The sequence below is a fragment of the Astyanax mexicanus genome, chromosome 7, assembly GCF_023375975.1.
Source record: "Astyanax mexicanus isolate ESR-SI-001 chromosome 7, AstMex3_surface, whole genome shotgun sequence".
Taxonomy (NCBI): Eukaryota; Metazoa; Chordata; class Actinopteri; order Characiformes; family Acestrorhamphidae; genus Astyanax; species Astyanax mexicanus.
In genome coordinates, this window is record NC_064414.1 from 29,543,150 (window position 1) to 29,565,257 (window position 22,108).

At 36.6% G+C, this 22,108-nt stretch overlaps 1 protein-coding gene across 18 annotated transcripts in view; it reads right to left on the reverse strand.

Annotated features, from left to right (window-relative positions):
- Window positions 1-22,108, reverse strand: part of kcnma1a (potassium large conductance calcium-activated channel, subfamily M, alpha member 1a) — a 258,450-nt gene that overhangs the window by 124,862 nt on the left and 111,480 nt on the right. For all 18 annotated transcript variants that reach the window (XM_049481018.1, XM_049481012.1, XM_049481011.1 and 15 more), the window contains exon 3: window positions 4,188-4,249. In XM_049481018.1, coding sequence (XP_049336975.1) covers window positions 4,188-4,249 — 62 coding nt within the window. The remainder of the gene's footprint in view (window positions 1-4,187; window positions 4,250-22,108) is intronic.

A 22,108-nucleotide genomic window follows, 5' to 3' on the forward strand; every position in this document is an offset into this window, starting at 1 on the left:
GCAAGAAATAATCATTGCCTTATTTAATTTTACTGAAAAATCACTTCTATTAGGATGCAGAAACATTTAGATGTGTGTTGCATCTTTATAACAGAGGTAACCAGTATGGTGTATGTTGATGAGGTCTTGCAATCTTCTACGCATGGTTGTTTTTTCTTTTTAGTACATGATATGCCAACATGAAAGTTTGTGAGAAAATATATTTTCAGTATATTAAGCATCAAGGCCTAGTTAACATCTGCTAGACAAGTTAGCAAAAACACTGTTTTATTCTAAATGCATGTTTTGAATATTTAACTGCGAACTGGCCTTCTTCATTTCCCCCTTGGCAACAACACTGAAGTAGAATCTGGCAGTAAGCATTACATATATTAAAATTTCCACCTTCAGTAAAATGTTTCAGCGAAAGACAGACCAAGAGGTTGATCAGATATACAGTTTTAAAGCAGTGCCCTGCAAGAGGTGACAAACACACATTGCGGACATGGACACTCCACAGGCTATGGGCAGTGTACTACTCAAAATTAAACAATATAAACAATATAGTTCACTCTGTGAAGCATACATGCCTCAATTATTTATTGGCCATTTATTCTACTGCCTTGTGTAGTGTTGTGTAGATGCTACCACCTTTTCTCATAAATTGCTTAGAAGGAAACTGTTGATCAATAAGGAAGAGAAATGGCTGGACTCTACTCTCTGCTGTTTCGTCCACAATTACATCACTTTGGCCGCCTGCCCCATTATGCGTTTGGATGTGCAGTTGGTATTAACCAGCCTTAGGGACCTGAATTTTATATGCATTTGACAAGGTGAGCATCTCACTCAAAAGTGAGTAGTGGAGTATTATGAAGTTATATGCTTCATGAACATGAACTTTATATTTTACATTTTTAAACTACATTGAAATTGTTACATTCATCATTGCTTCTTCACTTCTGAATACATTTCCCTTTCTATTGCTTGTAATGCAGAGCTGAGTATCAAAGGCTGTTCATTATACAGTCTCACCACTGTGAAGATTAAGCCACATAACCGCACTACATCCCCTGCAGGGATTGGAACTGGACTGGACACTCTTCCCACACAGCAGATTCAGTAAATCAGGACAGCTCAGTCTGTCAGATGTCAGTCCGAGCTCTTAAACAGTAGCATCCCCATAAGCCTGCTTATCAGCAACAGTGGAACCAGCATTTTAACTAAAACGAGATAATTTCCAGCTTTTACTTCATCATTTACTTTCATAATCTGACTTGTCGCTGTATATTAAACAGACTTAAAGGCTCCTCTATAATTCCTTCTTTTTTGATTACAAAGCTGTTGGAGAGAACTAATCACACGCAGCAATGTCAAGCTATAGACCATATGCCGAATGCTGTGTATCACACAACAAGACGCGTGCTGCTAGAAAATAACATGCCAGCTTGGGTTTGTCGAATGATGCATAAACACAGAAGCTTGACGGCCGTTCTGGATCCTCTAAAGTCCTGACCCTGGCATTATAGGGATTAAAAACTTCCATCACGGCCAGCGTTGCTCCCCTATACAGTCCGAGGCAGTCAACTCAGCAACGGGATAGAGACGCCGGCTTTATCTGTGCCTTTACATGGAAGACTGGATACACTGAGCGTCAATTTAACACTCATCCACAGCTTAGATCAAAACTGCACACTTTACATATATCACCTTATTAATGCTGTACACTAGGTAAGCATTATGCTCTGTCAACAGAGGAAACACGCAGAAGGGGAAACCCATAATTTCACATGGATTAGCAACCTAAATGCTGCTGATGTTATGAGTCAATGGCAGTTTCAGTCGCTTGCAAAAATACTAAGGCACCCATGGTCAAACAACATGTTTTGTTTTGCTTCTTTTTTTTTTAAGTGTAAATCAGAACCATGTCTATACGTGTGGTTACTCTTTATTGACTGAATTTACAAATCATATAAGATGAGTTTAAACCCTGGTGGTCCTGCAACAAAAAAGGTGCAGGTAACACATGAAAGTAATAACATGCACATTACATTATTATGCCTGTGGGCCATAATAGTCAATAGTTTCTAACCTGTGTATTTCTGATTAGCTTTAACTCTTATTCTTTCTTTTGTTTTGGAGCATTTCGAGTAGGAGTGTGCCATATTGTATTGTACGTGATAATATCGCCAACATTTTTGAATATCGTGAATGATATTATACTCTGAAATATCGTGCCATTTCACCCACCGCTAATTATCACATCACGGTACTACTTTTTTGCTGTTTTAAGCACAATAAAATTAACACTGTTCTCATTTCCCATTATATATCTACAAGAGACAGACTATATCTGTCCAGTATCATTTATTTTACATTAATTCTGGATATATGGAGATATATGGAGTGCATTATTAGTATCATGACATATGATTTCTGTTACAAATCTGATAAACTTCTTGCATTTTTTTAGATCTCAGTTAGAAGTGTGCCATATCAAGTCATATGCAATAATAAAATTTAATTTTCATTTTGTTGCAGTAGTGCATTCTTCATTCATATTTTTTTAATTCAGTGTTTTGTCATATCGCCATGCATATCATCATCTCGAAATCACCATGAGATATTGTGATATTATTTTAGGGCCATATCACCCACCCCTAATTTCTAGTGGTCCACTCATCAAGGAATTATTATAATATAATATTTTATTGCATATACAGAAAAACTGACAGATTCACATTATGTCGATAACTGATATGGCTTTTGCAACAGAGAAACAGGTCAGATGCTTGGAGATATTAAACACAAAGATGAGTTTAATAATATCACAGGTGTTACCGCACACAAAGGAGGTAACAGAGCTGAACAGAAGCAACAATGCACGGCTAACAACACAGATATGGAAAAAATGGAAACATTTAATGAGTGAACAGTCCAATGTATATAACCAGAGAATTGACCAACCAAGCAACCCGACCAAACTGAATGAAACCAAAGAGAGGAAGTCAGAACAAATAAAGGGTCATACACCATAAACAACAAACCAAAAGCAATGACATGCTCAGTATGCATGGATGGCAGCTGGTAATAATTTGCAAAGCCACACATTTATAATCAATCACAGCTACAGAGAATAAGTATTAAGCTGATGTTTAACAAACAAGTGTGTATAATATATTCAGATAAAAAAAAAAAACAACAACAACAACAGAACAGTCTTTGAGGCTCCTCGCTAGACACATGCTAGTCACTAGGAAATGAAGCCCCTATAACTGACAGAGCCAGCAGAGAGAGTGTGAAGCATGTCAGTTCCAGCTCATGTTAGCCAGGAAACGTAACATTATGTGGGAAATCTAAACTGCAACCTAAAGTACAATTAACAATTTCAGCAGTTGCAATAAGTGTTGGGAGCATAGAATGCTCCATTATCTTGGTCATAGCTTTAAAGGCCATGGTCAGTAGCAATGCACCTGATGCACTATTCTATATCAGAAATCTTGAGTGATGATTCAAGTCTACAACCTTGCACTCTCTTGTATGAAGCCTATAACCACTGAGTCACTGCTTCCCCCAAGGCAGGATGACAGCAGGCACACACCGTCAGGAAATATGAGTTCCATTTGCAAACAGTGATACCTGGTTGCCCGGGCAACCACTGGGCAAATGAACAGTGCACCTGTCTCTAAGGAGCGCGGGGGGGAGGGGTGGTGGGCACCAGAGATGCTCAGCCTGATGTAACCATGGAAACTGATTCACTTGGCTTCCATTGACAAAATAATCATGCCATACCAAGGCTGAATTCAAAGTCCTGTTTTGCACTGAGCTCAGAACAAAGATAGGAAATTCTCTAACAGTGCACTCCATGAAACAGATAATTGAGGGATCATTAAAATGGTATCATTATCTACATTGAAAAATAGCAGTCTTGTACAGGGAAATTTACCCTACCTGCGCTCTGTACTAGCATAATAATCCAGGGACATTCTTCATCAGCCACTCAGCTTGAGTATAGCTCTTGAAGCAAACACATGAAAGTCCTTTTCAGCATAGCTGAGATATACCTGACCTTTGGACCAAGGGAAATCGGCTACGCTCATGTGCTAGCAAGCAAGCAGGCTACAGAACATGGATCTTATCCCATCTCAGAACATACTGAGGAAATTTCAGATTAAATCAATCACATAGAGATATTGAAGTGGAATACTTACTCAGACGAGTCTATGAAGTATATTCCAAGAGCTCCAATACTGAGCGCAAAGACTAACACCACCTGGAGGGATGAGAGAGAAAGAGAGAAACGGAGAGGACTCATTAGTGATGCACTGCTGAAAACACTAGCATTTACAGAAATCAACTTAAAAAGAAATCTGTTTAATATGGAGTACATTTTCTCTCAGTGAAGACGGGTAGGCACTGCTAAAGGTAATTTGAAAAAATGTGCTGTGACATCTATTACCAAATAGAAAACTGAATTTGAATTTAATTTACAAAACAAAAACCTTTACATATGTGGGTATTAAGTTATATACGTTATATATGGGTATATATATATAAAGCTTAAAGTGTATTCTTTACTAACATGTGATATCATAGAACCAACAATTCATAGCTATTTTTTTGGTTCGTGCCCATCAAACTATGAAAAAAAAAGTTTAATATTTCATACTTTATTTACTAATTGATTTGATAAAACACATGGGTGTCCACAGAAAATGCCACAGTGCATTCAGCAATAAAGATGACATGGTTATTTTCTACACAGTAATATAAAGAACAAAATACAAAAACAATTGAAGAGAGAAAGAGAAAATACAAACAGAGAGAGCTGGAAGGATTGACTTCTTAAATGTATGATCAATCGGTAATCAGGTTGTTGCACCATTGAGAGACTCAGGACCCTGCAGTTCCTCATTCAAATTCTATGGGGAAATCTAGAGGGCATTATGAACCTCTGGCAAAATTGCAAGGCCCTATTAAAGCCAGTGTAGAATTCTGCTTAGAGTGCTGAACACTATTACTAGATCTGAATCAAAGTAACATAGCAGATTTTAACACTATTAAGCTAATACACATTTAGAGCCCATCATTCATCCTAGTACAGTGAGTATGAGAACACTTTGCACTCCAAAGTGCAATTATAAATGAGAATTTATAGTCTGTCACAGCAAGAGTTAAATTTAAAATGTGTTTGATTACAAATACAAGTAATTTCATACAAAAGTACATTTTATCTAGAGAGACAACACAGAACATTAAAGAAGCCTTGCACCACAAATCACTACCAGGTTTAATGTTGGCCTCAAAACACTGAACAGCCCATCTCTAATATTGTTTCTAATTGTTTTCTCTTATTTTTACCGTTGAAAGCTCACACTGTTTACAAATCAGAGGAGAAAAAGGGAAAAGTTCATTAGTAGAAATGGCATCCACTTGTGGGACAACAGAAATGTGTTAAAAAGTGTAAAGGGACCAGTCCAATGTGATTGAATGTATTGTGGGCACATTAGGTAGTACAGGGTTAAATAAACTACAGTCAGAGTTTTTTTTAAATGACAATGTTCAAATAGTGGGTCAGAACAACATAAGTAAAGTATGCTTCTACTGTTAATCAATTGCTCACCAATGTGTTCTAATGTACCCCTGAATAAGATCTTGATTATAATGAAAAACACCACAGTTTATCTAATGTTCGTAACACTGCAGCATTATAAAGGAAATAGCTTCTGGTTGTCAAATCAATGAAGTCCTGACAGCCTCCACCTCCTCCACAGCATACACTTTCTTTTCTACAAACACACACACACACACACACACACACATTCACAAAGCATGTTCATTTTGCTTTGTTTGTCTGTGTGTCCACCTCTGCATGTACTGTAGAGGTCCAGCTCCCACAGTTGAGCAGCACTGACACACAGCACCTTCATCCAGCCCTTGGTCAGTCGGTGAGTGGACAGAGAGGAAGCCTGTTAGACCTGCAGCAGCAGCGGCCACAGTCCAGTGGAGCGCGGTACCCAGGGGTCAAATCATTTGATCTTTTCTCAGTCATCACACGTGAGATGGACTCTATCCCCAGATCAGGTGAAAGAGAGACTTCCCATATCAAATGGCTGTTATGCTATGGTTTGTGACACACTGGCACAACCTGGGTATGCACACACAGGCATGCTCTCACGTTCAGCTTAGCTTACCGAATGTTTTATCTATTAAAGAGAGACATCCTGCAGTAACCAGACTCTGGACACTTATACTGCAGGCTAACACTGATATGTTAAGCGGTGTGTGTGCTCTGTCAGAATGATGCATCTGTGTGCTGACACTTCACTTCAGGAGCCAATGCTTTGATACTGATCCATAAATTACTGATACTTACATGGGCAGTGGAACAGCAAAGCTCATATAATTGATATCTATGAGAAGACAGGACAGGACATTGTAACGGAAAAAAACAGCATTAAAAAAAAAACAATTGTCTGGTAAAGTAAACAGGGTTCCTGTCTATCACAAGGGTGCATAGCCAATTCATCGCCACTTATTAAACTGCTTTTGTTAGCCTAGCCAGTTCACCACATTCAATTTACCATATAGTTAATTTACATCAGCTAATTAATCTGCTATTTTAGCCTATTCAGTTCACCACATGCAATACAGAATATAGACATTCACCACAGCTAATTAGCCTGCTATTGTTAGCCTAGCCAGTTCACCACATGCAATTTACCATATTGTTAATTTACCTCAGCTAATTAACCTGCTATTTTAGCCTAGCCAGTTCACCGCATGCAATTTACCATATAGTTAATTTACCTTAGCTAATTAACCTGCTATTTTAGCCTAGCCAGTTCACTACATGCTATTTAATATATAGCCAATTCACCTCAGCTAATTAACCTGCTATTTTAGCCTAGCCAGTTCACCACATGCAATTTACCATATAGTTAATTTACCTCAGCTAATTAACCTGCTATTTTAGCCTAGCCAGTTCACTACATGCTATTTACCATATAGCCAATTCACCTCAGCTAATTAACCTGCTATTTTTAGCCTAGCCAGTTCACCACATGCAATTTACCATATAGCCAATTCACCTTAGCTAAATAACCTGATATTTTTAGCCTAGCCAGTTCACTACATGCTATTTACCATATAGCCAATTCACCTTAGCTAAATAACCTGCTATTTTTAGCCTAGCCAGTTCACTACATGCTATTTACCATATAGCAATTCACCTCAGCTAATTAACCTGCTATTTGTAGCTTAGCCAGTTCACCACATGCAATTTACCATATAGCCAATTCACCTTAGCTAAATAACCTGCTATTTTTAGCCTACCTAGTTCACCACATTTAATTTACCATATAAATAATTTACTTTAGCTAATTAACCTGCTATTTTAGCTTAGTCAGTTCACCACATACAATTTATCATATAGCCAATTCACCATAGCTAAATAAACTGCTATTTTTAGCCTAGCCATTTCACTGCGTTATACACCATATAGCCAATTTACCTCAGCTAATTAATGTATACTTTTTAGCATAGCCAGTTTACCACATGCAGTGCATCATATTGCCAATTTACCTCAGCTAACTAACCTGCTATGTTTAGCCTAGCCAGTTCACCACATGCAATACACCATATAGCATTAGCCATTTCACCATAGCTAACTAACTTAACATTTTAGCCTAACCAGTTCACCACATGCAGTTCACCATATAGCCAATTCTCCTTAGCTAACTAACCTGCTGTTTTTAGCTTAGCCAGTTCACCACATGCAATTTACCATATAGCCAATTCTCCTCAGCTAACTAACCTGCTGTTTTAGCCTAGCCAGTTCACCACATGCAATTTACCATATAGCCAATTCACCCCAGCTAAGTAACCTGCTATTTTTAGCCTAGCCAGCTCACCACATGAAATACACCACAACTAATCCATCTACTGTTTTTAGAATAGCCAAGCACTTTAGCTAATTCACCTAGGTTACCAATTTTAGCACAGACAATGCTGTCCGCAAGCCCCATTTAACTTACCACATTTAAGCTAAGTCACCTACCATTTTAAGCCAATTCACCATGTTAATTTTTTTTAGAGCTTCTAAGAATTATTGATATATTCTCATACGAGATATAAGAAAAGACAGCAATGTTTATATGGATATAGACTATGTTAGTGAGAACATAAAATGCTGCTAGAACTACAAGCTAGGCAAGTAGTTAATATACAGTAGCTATTATACTAGGATAGCTAGGATATGGCACTAAATAATACAAGTTCCTGTGTAAATTATGGAACATGTAGCTTTGTCTCAGAAGTGTCTTTTTGTTATTATGCTATGGGATGAAAATGTATTATACATATTTAATATAGATTACATATTGATCCATAGAATGAATCCAAAACCACAGGTCCCTGGATAGTAATGTATATTCAATTAACTCTTGGCCTAAAACACAGGAGATAAAAGTGTGGGTCAAAACCAAACACATTTTCTCTAAACGAAACAGATAATATGGCAGATAATATTAGTATAAATAAAGTGTAATGAGAGCCAGATAGATCATTAGATTTGACTTTTTAATATTTCAAACATATATGTAGTGATTACTTCACTAAAGACAAAGAGTTTAAGTAACCCTGAGCTACTGTACTAAACTATTTAATTCATTTTATTGCACTCACAAAATATGAAACTTTGTGCATTAGCATCAGCATATATAGGATCCAACAATTCTTATACTGCTAATTATCTATTCCAACCAAAGCCATTTGGAATCTGGTTAACAAGCTGGTTATTGTTCAGTTCAGCACAATATTACAGTAAAAAAAACATTTAGCTAAAATCCATTGTTTTCAGTGTAGTAAGTGGATTTTAAAAAGCACTTGTGATTTAGGAGCAGAAACATTCGGAAGCCCTCTCTAAACTCGCCTTATCCGTTAAGTAGATTTTTGGCAGACCACCCTGTTTGCTGAGAATCCCTGCAATTTAGTTAAAGCTCCAATTAGTTACTGTAACCTCCAGGCCTGTCTCTGGGCTCTGAACAAGACTACATAAAGTACTATATCCTATAAAACTGTAATATATAAATCCACTCCACTCTCTAAAAGTAAATTTACAGCATCAGGCAGGGCCTGTAACGGTTTCAGTCATCCAACCTTGAATTTACATTCCAATAAATATTCATTTGAACTTTTCCATTCTCTTTCAACTACAAATGCGCATGATAACACGCATCAGCCTGTCACCGAAAGGACATCAAAGACGATTTTAGATGTAGATAAGCGGCTTCTTATCTAAATTTGGCGAAAGAACAATCTGAGCAAGGTTAAGTTTCGTCTGAATGGAAAAGGTCCTGATAGTGTGCTGAAAGGTGAAATCGAAGGAGCTCCTGGCTTGCTCTCCAGAGCCAAAAGAACCGCTTCTCACTGCCTGGATCCCTCAAACATTTAACACTGGAAAGTGAGCAGCTCAGTGCTGCTTGTTTGTATAGCCAACAATGACGAAGTTGACAGCATGTCAGGTCAGTGGAGGGGATCTGTCCAAATAATTCAGTATGGAGCTGGAATCCATCAGCTTTTACACTGAGACTTGTAAACGTTTGTTTTGCTTCACCTTTTGGCTTCTATTTGGCTCACTACTAGGCCAAGTCACTTGAGCAGCCATTGCAAATTGATGGCTGTTTCTTAGTGCATGGTTTAGCCACTGTGCTGTTAATGGTTTTATGAGGATCTTTAAGACAGTTACAAAATTAGGCCCAATTTATTTTTAATCCACTAGATCCAGTATGATGTGGGTGTTTTTTTTTTTTTTTTTAATATGTATACCAAATTTAGTTAAGATGAGCTAGTGGAGTAAAATCACTTTATTTTTAGTAAACAATTTATTTAATATGGCATTCTGGACTGATTCTCTTATTATTACACTTAGGTGACCTGCTAGAATATAAAAACAAAAAATCAGAACTAAAATTTGCAAACCATTGAATCGGATCAGGACATTCTTACATAGAACACTGGACATACTGACTATTTGGGATCAAATGGCAAAAAAAAAGCACTTTCAGTGTTTTTCAGCCAAATAAGTAAAAACTAAGATTAATTTATACATAAATATTAACACTAACTTGTTAATTTTAATTTTAGTTTAGTTTAATTTTAGTGTTTTTTTCTACTGGAGGACATTCTATGTGCCAGTGGTGACGTTGCTTCATCTAACTTATGAAGTTATAGATAATGTAGGGATCAGAAAACATCCTAACCTTTTTGTCCTAAAGCTCTTTTTTCATCCAATGCAATAAAATTCTCAAAGCAATGTTCCAACATGTTATAGAAGGCTGCTGTTGAACAGCTTTCTTGAATAGTTACTTCTGCAACTACACTACAAACTTTTTTTAATTCCCTTAAATTCAGAAACGCCTACCCAATAAGCAGACTGCCCAAAATTTTTGTGTATAGTGTAGCTGTGGTATGGTTTAGGATTTTCTGACACACACATAATCAACCTTATCTTGCACACAGTTTTAGTTGAGCCTGCATGGCTCAGGAATTACACAATCATGCTCTCGGAAGAGCAAAATCAAGGCATCCATTATAGATGATCATGGGCCGATTATTTTCAGTGTAGCGTATTTGGAGAGATATCATGCATTGTCTAAAGAGAAAACACCTCCATGCATTTTTAATGGGGCCTCTTTGTCTGAGCAATGGCGAGTTCCAGTGAGTAACAGCCTGCGGAAAAGGAGCTGTGCGGCCTGCGATAAGAGACGCTGAACAAACAGAGACATACTGAACACAATCACCGACACACTCCCCCCTACAGCACCACAGCCATAGACTTTGCACAGCCTCTGCTTCTAAACCCCTTCAGAAGGCCTGGGCCTGCATCACACCGCAAATACAGATGCAACTGTAAGCCCTGTTGGAGCTTTTCTTGGGAAATGGCTCATGTCAGTTGCCTGGAAAAGACTTTGAGATATTTTCCTTGTCCCACAAGAGGGCACAGTGGGCTTGTACTGAGTGCATATTCAGTTGTGTACTGGGATTCTGGGATGTTTATCTAAGGCTCTTAAAAACAACTGTTTTGATAGAGTACTCCAGCTTAATTAAATAAATGAGTCTCAATCTGCCATATCCCTTTTCCTTCTGGTTCATACTTTGGGCACTCATTTCTGCACTGCATTTACTCAATACAAACTTCTATTAGACATCATTGAGCAGGTGCTTCAGCCTGTCACGAAAGTTACATTATCAATCTTATTATACAATATATGGACATGACCTTAATCATTTTTGTTGACCTTGACCTTGTTGTTTGTTTATACACAAATTGACTCTAAATTTAAATTAACCTTATTTTATTATAAGGCACACTTAAAATCCTTTCATTTTTCCAATAATTGACAATGCTCCTTATAATCTGGTGCGCCTTATGTATGAATTCAACCAGTCAGGTTGTAAGTAGCAACCTGACCGTACTTTACCGCTGTATTAAAGGTGCCCAATAATGTATTTTAATACATTTCTTTTCTGTATTAATGGTAAATGTGTGATTTTAGCAGGGGCAAAAATGCTTACATGGGGTTTTACAAGCATATTTTTCACCATGTTATTTTGATTGATTTTCTCAGCGTAAAAAAAGCTGGAAGAAGATACTTTGCTTTTATTGGCTGTTTTACATTAACATGATAAGATATAATGTCCAGCTTTCATAGCAACGCAATGTAAAGCTTTTATCACTGCAATATGAATCTTTAGGAAATGTTTTTTGATATTTTATCAGATATGCTGCATCCCAACTGCATAGTTATTGGTAATATGAACTAGTTTTGAGTATGTGATACGGAATAAACAATAGATACAAGTATATACTCAAATATTCAGCATGCATACACAGAACAGGTTGATCACTGTACTAAGTGTGAGAAAAAGAAGAATCTGCTGATTCTGCAAATCAGACTTTAGTATGTATATTATTTTAACTGTAAAAATGTATACAATAATCTGGTATCTACTTTTAATTCAGTACAGGAGCTGTTTTTTCACCACTGACAGAAACACACACACACACACACACAGACACACACACACACACACACAGTGGTTCTTCATGATAAGGGTTAGCTTGGTTTCGTAGCTGGAGTCCTGGTTACTGAAAAGCTGAGCAGTGAGCACCCACAGATGAGCTGAGATGATTAGGACAGTCATCTTAAAACTGACCCAGTTATTCAGCTAGAAAGATGGTGTGCAGGCAGTGTGCTTAGCCACTGTGAATCCATTTTTACAGTGACTCAGTGGAGAACTTACAAATGAGGGAGGTTCCTTCAAGATCATAAACTCCATTCCAAGAAGATCATTGGTTTTAAATACATGTATGCCTTTATAAACTGCAGTAAAACTTTATTAGAAATTAAACACTAACTATTAATTCATATCGCAGAATGCCTGCTGTAATGTTAATGTGTTTAAATGTAAACTGGGTACACATTACGAAAATCACTGACCATACCAAGGACCCAGAAGTAACTGGATAACTTAACATAATCTTAAATAAAATGTTATGTTTGGCTAGACATTGATAAGATTACTTAATGGACTGTTTTGGCTTGTAAAGAATATACAGTAACACTCATTCTGAAATGCTCCATTAACCGCTCAGTAGGGGATCACTGCAGCGGCTTCTGCTTGGCTTCTAAGATTTGAGACATGTGGCTCAGTTAGAGATCTTAAAATGCTTAAATACACTTAATATTCCATCCTGATGCTCCCTTCTATGGTCACATCACCAGTAAAAACAAATAAGCCAGTTTTACTTGCAGCCTGTAATGCACACACCACCATGTTTCACAGGTCCTCCTTATTTTTTCCTTGGCAACCTGGACTTTCTAGTCTTAGCATTTGCATCTTGTGATTAAAAGTAACATTTAATTAGGTAGTGGGCTAAAACTATGGAAGGAAGGGGTGGAACCCTGGGGGTGGAACCCTGTCCAAAAGACAGGGCTTATAGTATCCCATGACATTTCACTCAGATTGAGCACTGCTTCTCTTTATAAAAAAACAACATCCTGAGAAATTACTGCTTTAGTTGACGTTATACCAGGAGACTTTAATGCTACGTGAATTTTTACCTTGACCAATCATCAGGTGCTTTCAGGTGCTTATGTACATTTTTTCCCCTTATTTTTCTGTCAGTTGGTTCCCACCCAGTTGGGGGGGTTCCACCCCTTCCTTCCATACTGCAAGATTAGAGAGGGCCCAGACATAACAAGACCTAGACCAATGATGGATCATACAGCAAAGACTGTAATCAATAATTAATAATCTATCCATTTCTTAAAATTGTCAAACCCCAAGTTTTTATTCATTCACTTTCACGTTCATATTCATAACGTTTTAAGAGTTCAGAAATCAATATTTGGTGAAATAACCCTGTTTTTTAATCACAGTTTTCATGCATCTTGGCATGTTCGCCTCCACCAGTCTTACACACTGCTTTTTGGACAACTTTATGCTACTTCTGGTGCAAAAATACAAGCAGTTCAGCTTGGTTTGATGGCTTGGAATCACCTGTCTTTCTCTTGATTATATTCCAGAGGTTTTCAATTTGGTAAAATCAAAGAAACTTATTTTTAAGTGCTCCCTTATTTTTTTTCCAGAGCTGTATATCACCACATTTTTTGACAAGTAAGGGGTTCCTGTTGATAAATCAATTCTAAGATATGTACCCCCTCCCCCCCAAAAACTGGTTTGTTTGTAACAATAGTTTTCTGTATACACATAAGTTACCAGAATTAGATAAAAACAATAAATGTTCTCAAAATAATATTTGCACGCTCTTACCATCACTCACCCACACACACCTTATATATATATTACTTGACTGGCTGACCTTTAACTGCCCCTCACTTTGGTGTTCCCTCTACCTTACTGTCACTCTAATCAAGCTCACTGTTTGTCAGCAGTCAAAATAAATTACCTTAACTATTCAATCACATTCCTTCTTTCCTTTTATTAATTAAAAAAGTTAATTTGCTTAATTATTCATTTCATAATCAATACTCTCAATGCTCTTAAAAGTTTAACATAGTGGATCTCAATCCAGATACTAGGGATATCCATCCTTCTCCATCATACCTGATTTATATGGTTAAATGGGTATTAACTGCTGCACCTGCTTGATAACAAGCTTTATATCATTATAGGACATTCTTTTGGAAGAAGGAGGCATGTTCTTCCTCGCATAATGTTGTTATTTTATATTTCTATACAAAAATAAATATTTATTAATTAAATGACTATTAAAAACTTGTGGCTAATATGCATATAGTCCTCACCTGTTTTGTGTAGTATTCACATTACAGATCCATTACAAGAAAAAGTGGAGGCGCTAAAGAGATATACTAGCTAATATAGCATGAAGGCGGTCATGTTGTATGTCGTTTCAGGTTGCATCATGAGATGGGTGTTAACAGGCTGTCTAAAAGAGAGAGCAAAGGGTTCTCACATGGCTCAGCATAGTTGTGACCTCTCAGCCCCCAACTCACACACACACACACACACACACTCATACACACACATGCATGCCCATGTACATATACAGAACACCCACACTTGTAAACAAAACATGCAGACTTGTACTCTTCTACCATGCCGGCTTGTGTAAGATGTTTCATCAGATTTCATCCAGAACATGCTGAGAACAGCACGATCATTTCTAACAAGATGAGTAAGAACAGTGTTGCCAAACTCTATAATTGCTCAACACAATAATACACAATTCACACTTTAAAACTGACAAAAACTATACTGATAAAATTATGAAAATCTGCTGTGATAATGTCCTATATTTTCTTATAATGAAACATGTTTTATGTTTTATGAAATTTTGACTTTTGATATATAATTTTTATATATGGACATGGGACCGATCCAATCCAATATTGGTATCGGGGCCAATATTGACATTAATATCGCATCAGATATCGAACAAACAAAGCCAATCCACTTACTGATCCATACTCCAGTCCTCAGTTAGTGTTAATACGCGATTCCACAGCTTTCAACCACAGCAGCTTCAGCCTCAAATAACAAGCTGCTGATTAGACTAAAATTTTTTTTGTTTGGAGATATTTTAGTGTAGAAATGGCAAAAAGCAAGACAACTACTTGTCCAATAACTAAATATATTACAGAGAAGTAGATCAATTTCACGATACTGTGTGACCACTAATTTGCTGGTGCATTTACAGGTGTAATCTGTTAAAATAATAATTGACATAATTAAGAATGTATTTAAATTCAGTGTATTTGTGTATATTTTATGCTCTTTTAATTATTTGTGCTGTGTGGTTTGTTGCAGCCTTATGATGTAACATTTAGCAAAACAACAACAAAAGTGATAATACAAACATATAATAATGCAAAAAAAATAATAATATTATAATAAAAATATTGTTATCGTAAGTTTCATATCGGAATAAGATCGGAACAGAAATATATCATTCACTTTCACTATAAATGAATAAATGAAGGTCCATCAAATGGTTCTTGGAGAAAGCCCTAATAGAACCACTATTTATGTTAAATACATAAAGCCCCATGTTTGCTATCAAGATGTGTGAGTTTGAACAGATCTTTACAGCTAGGAACGTCTTAAAACCTACTCACACTATAATCACATATATATTACATATGCTGTTTCTATGACCCTGGCATTACTTGTTCAGAAGTGTACCTTTTTATTAGTATTTTAGAAATTCTGTTATTGTGTATTGTGCTCGGCGTTTGCACCACAGAATTTTGCTAAGCCTGATTTCTCTGTCTCCTCCTCACCCTGCGAGCGTACATGTTGACCAAGCGCATTAATAATATAACTGGCAGCTGATGCACGCTGGTTTGCAGGCGAGTCTCTTCGCATTAAGGGCAAATACTGAGAACAGCAGAGACAGAGATATAAAGACAATGTACAATTCCAATTCAAACCATGCAAATAAGCTACTACCTGGGATGAACTCAGATTAACACAATGCTTACGCAGGGCAGCAGAGGTAGCAAAGGGTGTGCTATATATATATATATATATATATATATATATATATATATATATATATATATATATATATATATAGATAGATAGATAGATAGATAGATAGATAGATAGATAGATAGATAGATAGATAGATAGATAGATAGATAGATAGATAGATAGATAGATAGATAGATAGATAGATAGATAGATAGATAGATAGATAGATAGATAGATAGATAGATAGATAGATAGATAGATAGATAGATAGATAGATAGATAGATAGATAGATAGATAGATAGATAGATAGATAGATAGATAGATAGATAGATACTTTATTGATCCCCGAGGGGAAATTCTTAAATTATCGTATCATACAAAATAATATAGCCAACATTTTTAAATATCTTGAACGATATTATACCCTAAAATATTGTGCCATGTCACCCACCGCTAATTATCACATCAGGGTACTAAGAAAAATTCACACTGTTCTCATTTACCAATATATATATCAACTAGAGACAAATTATATATGTCCAGTCTCATATCATTATATATCATTTGATATATGGAGATATTTGGAGTGCATTATTAGTATCATGACATTCTGAATCATTGACTTCTGTTACAAATCTGATAAAAAACTTTTATATTACTTTTTATTATCTCAGTTAGGGTGTGCCATATCAAATAATAATTTTAATTTTATCTCAAAAATACCATAAAATATTGTGATATTAGTATAGGGCCATATCCCCAAAGGTCATACAAACAAACTTTCACAACACAACGCCACGTCTATTCATTATGTTTCAGTCATGTTTGTGGCATCACTTTTGATTACATATGACTTAATGACTTCTAATGGAAACATTACTGACATTAATAATTATAAATGTGAGATGACTGTAAAAGCTGTCCAAGCAAATGCTACTGATTAGTAGTCCAACAATGTGAGCATATGTCCACAGCTACTGTGCTAATTTTCATATCAATTATAAGTCGTCACATTTTAATTTACTCATTTGTACACTGGTTAATAGAAAAAAAAAAAATATATATATATATATACATTATTGCATTCATTGTACATACTGATTTACAATGATAATATGCAATTGAAAGAGGAGTTTAGCTTAATGTAAGTTTTCTTAGTGGGGTTGAGATGTGATCCATTACACAGGTAAAGGTGCAACTGGGAACTGTTTCTACCACTTTTTTTCTTTTTACACTCATTTTACACATTTTTTAGCCTCACTGGGCATATAGGAACACTTTGTAGTTCTATAATTACAGACTGTAGTCCTTCAGTTTCTCTGCATACATTTTTAAACACTGCGTTCCTTCTATTAGACACTCCTACCTAGATGCTTCAATATGTAGATGTAAAGTCAGAGACAGAAGCTCAGTTTCTGTTTGTCATCAATTTGTCCATCATCAGTAGTCACAAGATGCTTTTGTTAAAAAACTTAGGTGTTTAAAAATTCCAGCAGCACTGCTGTGTTTGGTCGTCTCGTACCAGCACAGAACACTGAGGTGCTGAGAAAACGACCACCACCACCGAAATCATACTTGCTCTGTGGTGGTCCTAGGGGGTTCTGACCATTGAAGAACAGGGTGAAAGCAGGATAATAAATTATGCAGAGTAACAGAAGGACTACAGTCTGTAATTATAAAAGTACAAAGTGCTCCTATATGGTCAATGGAGCTTTTAGTCTTTCAGCTCTCCATTTCTTTTCTCCTGTTGAGACTCTAAAGAAGTTATTACCACGGCTGCTACAAGAAAAGGTCAAATAATTGTAAGAGGGAAGTAAATGAAAGTTTTTCTTTCTCCCCTTCCAACATCTAGCAAACACAGCTTTCCACCAGCTTCAATTTCTAGGCGACAACGTCACCAGCAGCAACCGAGCCACAGCTAGAGCTCAGGCCTCCCTAAGGGCATGGAGAGCGTGACATGGCCGGATTAACTTCCTTCTTCCTTCACGCATGGAGAGCACTACCAGTCTCCTCTTTATACCTCAGTGAAATTGTACCAAATCCAGATGCCATTTAGGAACTGAAGATTGATGTGAGCTATAGAGGCTAGCTTTCCATAAAACCTAACAGCACAGTTGGCCTTCTGCTTTTTTCCTATTTCTAACAGATCACCAGAAACTAAATGTGCTATTAGCTTATCATAAGCTGCTTTAAAGAAAAAAAAAGAACGCCAAAAAAACAGAATATGTCCTTAATTCTACTCAGAGGCAAGATTTATTGTCGGACTTCAGTTCTGTACAGTTCAATATTTGTCAATATGTAAAAAAGAGCAATTTCATCACTGCAACATTTGAATTTGCCTATTTCCAGAGGCAAATCCTAGAAAGCTCCTCACATTTTAGAGATGAGATGATACAACTATCTGATGTTGCGTTCAGCCAGCTCCCTGGAGAGAGCCTGCGGAGAGATGTGAATGCAGAGTTCACCTACACTAAACGCCAAGGGAGAGCCCATGCAGGAACCTGTGCCTGCTGCCTGGTGCGCTTCAGTCCCAGTGACGTCAATCAGAACAGCAGAGAGGCAGCCTGACAACCTGATCCTCAACCTTCATAAGTGCTGCGGCTCTTTCTATCCCACAACCACTGTCCACTGCTGAGAATGAACTAGTTTGAATGGATGGCAAAACATCATGCATAACATTTATGACAACACTACTTACTAAAGCTAATGACATAATAGTGCTCAATATATTGTCTGTTGTTTAATATCATTTAATTGGCCTTTAGCTGATGTTATAGAAGGCTGCAAATTTAGTACAGAGCAAGATGTTTCTATAATTAAAATACAGTAAACCATATGAAAGTGTCAGTCAGTTTTGAGCATTTATGTTTACCCTGTAGGTTCACTTATTGCTCTAATGGTGCTAGTGAAGTTTGTGGCATTCAGTGCATTTCACAAAGTAAGAAACACAAACTGTGGTTAAGTGTATAAGTATCTGTTTGTGCATTACAGTAAAACCATTTAACATAAACTCAAACTGAAAGAGTTTGACTGTATGTTGTTCCACCCCAAGCTGAACTGAAGATTCTGATTGGTTCTACCTCCAAGTTTGACTATTTGTTGTCACTCCCCCCACTGAAACAGAGATTCTAAAAGAGGTTCAGCTGTGGAGTTAGTGTCTACAGGCCAATGTCAGTGTGGTTTAGGGAGAGTGGATTTCTTTTAAAAATGAGGTTGGACAATGATCATGAACTAATTATTTACGTTTATATCATATACAGCTCTGTAAAAAAATAAGAGACCACTTAAAAATGATGAGTTTCTTTTATTTTACCAAATTGAAAACCTCTGGAATATAATCAAGAGGAAGATGGATGATCACAAACCATCAAACTAAGCTGAACTGCTGGAATTTTTGCACCAGGAGTGGCATAAAGTTATTCAAAAGCAGTGTGTAAGACTCGTGGAGGAGAACATGCCAAGATGCATGAAAACGGATTAAAAACCAAGGTTATTAATTTCTCGACTCATAGAACTTTATGAATATTTTTTTATTATTTGAGGTCTGAAAGCTCTGCATGTTTTTTGTTTTTTTCAGCCATTTCTCATTTTCTGCAAATAAATGCTCTAAATTACAATATTTTTATTTTGGAATTTGGGAGAAATGTTGTCCGAAGTTTATTTTTTAATTTACTCAAACAGAGCTGTATATTTATAATATATTACAGCGACAAATATACAAGTAAGACACTTAAACAGCAGAGGAAAGTCTAGAAGAGAATTACACAGCAGTAATCTGGGAACAGCAGACACATATCAATATTCATGAGTGCCCACCTGGATGTTGCAGCGCAAACACTCAAATTTACCCTGCATCCACACAAACACAGCAGGGAAAAACAATCAGTTTGTGACTCATTCTAAATTACTGGTTGATTGGAGGGGTAACACATGAAAATATTGATATTTTACATTATTATTAATAAACCACAGTGGCTGCTGTAGTTTGAGCGTGAGCAGAGCTGTGTTTGGTGTTTGCTGTGTAGACTGGTGAATAATTCACCACCTGACTCCATGGGAAATGTCACCTACTGGACACTGGCTGCCAATTACCCTCTCAGCAGGTAATGCAACATTGATTTGAGGAGATGCTGAATGTTAGCTCAACTAATCTACCTCCAGATAGCATAAACATATGCACAGAGATCACTGTGCACATTGTAATATTGCAGTACAGTGCGCACAATTATGAAAAACACTGCACAGAACAAAGCTTCAGCACACTTCATTACAGCAGATAGCTGTAGAGCACACAGAGAAAAACACAGCACATTTTCTCATCTAACGGAAAACCAAATTGACCAATGCTTCATTCATAAACCACACAGCTTTCAACCCTTAAGTGCTCGTCATAAGAGACAAATACATGATTCAATTAAACTACAAAAGCCTGAGCTATCAACCATATCACACAAAGCGGAAATGTTCTGTGTACTTGAGGAAGTAACTCAAAACCAGATCAAGCTTAAACTCTAGCCATATGTTCATTAAAGGGCTTATTTTAGGGTGAGTTTACGCACTAAAACCTGTCATAATTCATTCTTATATTAACATTTTAACCATAATTTATTAATTAAATAAATTCTCTGTTTTTGTTACTGTTTTGGTTTAAAGCTAAAGGAAAATAACCTAAATTATCTCTATCCCGACTGTCTAGTCTGTAATGAACATGCATTAAAAAGCAGCACTTCATATATCTTCAATGTGAAAGGGTGAACTCTTTCAAATTGAAGAGGGATCAAACCTTTTTAACTTTCAGTGGAAGTCATTGTGAATCGAGTTTGTTTCAGGTCATTTCTATTGGTACACTGGTCAAGAAATTTTTAAACAGTGTTTGTGGGTTTGTAGGAACCCACAGTTTATGGGTTCAAATGACTATTTACTAAAAATCTACAAAAATGGGCATAATTTTATTTTTTATTGGACAGCGATGGAATTCATTCTGTGTGAAAAACATGAGTTTTACTGGCAGTGAGCTGGGGATGTGGGCAGTGCTCTGATGACAAAAGCTTGCAAGAGCTGTTGTAACTCTTTTCTGCCATCACACACATTTATGACAAAACTATTGACATTGGATTTTGCTAATATTTTGTTAGAGTAAGTGTTTCCACTGCCCAGCAGTGCAACCACAATCATTCCATTAAACAAACTGTTTCACAGCTCTATACTGGGGTGTTTTGTATATAAATATTTAAATATTTATCAACAGGGACTAGACAAGCTCCCATTGTGGCTACAAGCAAAAAAGAGAAATAAAAAAGACAATGTTTTCCTTAGAATAAATGTAAAAGCTACATTTCATATAATATAACAAAAAATTGCACATTACCTTTTTCCATTTACTTTTAGTTTGATTGCACATATTTTAGTATGAGAAATACTATTCTTCACGTTTCCATACATTTTGCTTTGGCTATATGGTGTTTTTTGCTTTGAAATGGTAGTGCTAAATGTAGTCTGTCCTTTAAAACAATGTAAATTAATAACAAAATCAAGACAAAGCCTATTTGATTTGTGAGTCATCGCATATAAATCATCACACAGCAAACGTAAATACTGGCTCTTCTAAGAGACGTATTCAGGTTTTTTCTTCTTCAACACTGTACTTGAACCAGCACTGCCTGTGTAATCAGTCTTTGCCTGAGGGGATGTTCATTGTTTTTCGCACAAAGGCCGTGGACAAAGGGAATTAAGAAAAGCTTCAAAATACAGGATGTCAAAAGAAATTAAACAACAAACTGGCTGGCTGCCCTGAAACACCTTGTGATCGTTTCATCTGTTTAGTGTTGATTTCCTTTCACAGTTTCATTTCCTGTTCCTGGGAAAAAAAGGAGCCGTTTAAAGTAGCAGCAGAAATTCTGCATTCCCTGTTCTCAGCACGCTGAACTATAAAGCTTCTCTGTGATCAGTGACTAATGGCTTTAGGAAATTCATAAACACACCTCTGACTCTAGCAAGCAAGTTCTGATCAAGCGAGATATGGAGCATGTATGTTAAATCATTCTGCTGCATGCGGCTTCATGCAATGCAGGCTTTGCTGTCTGCTCTTCATAAAGCCAGGGTTAAACT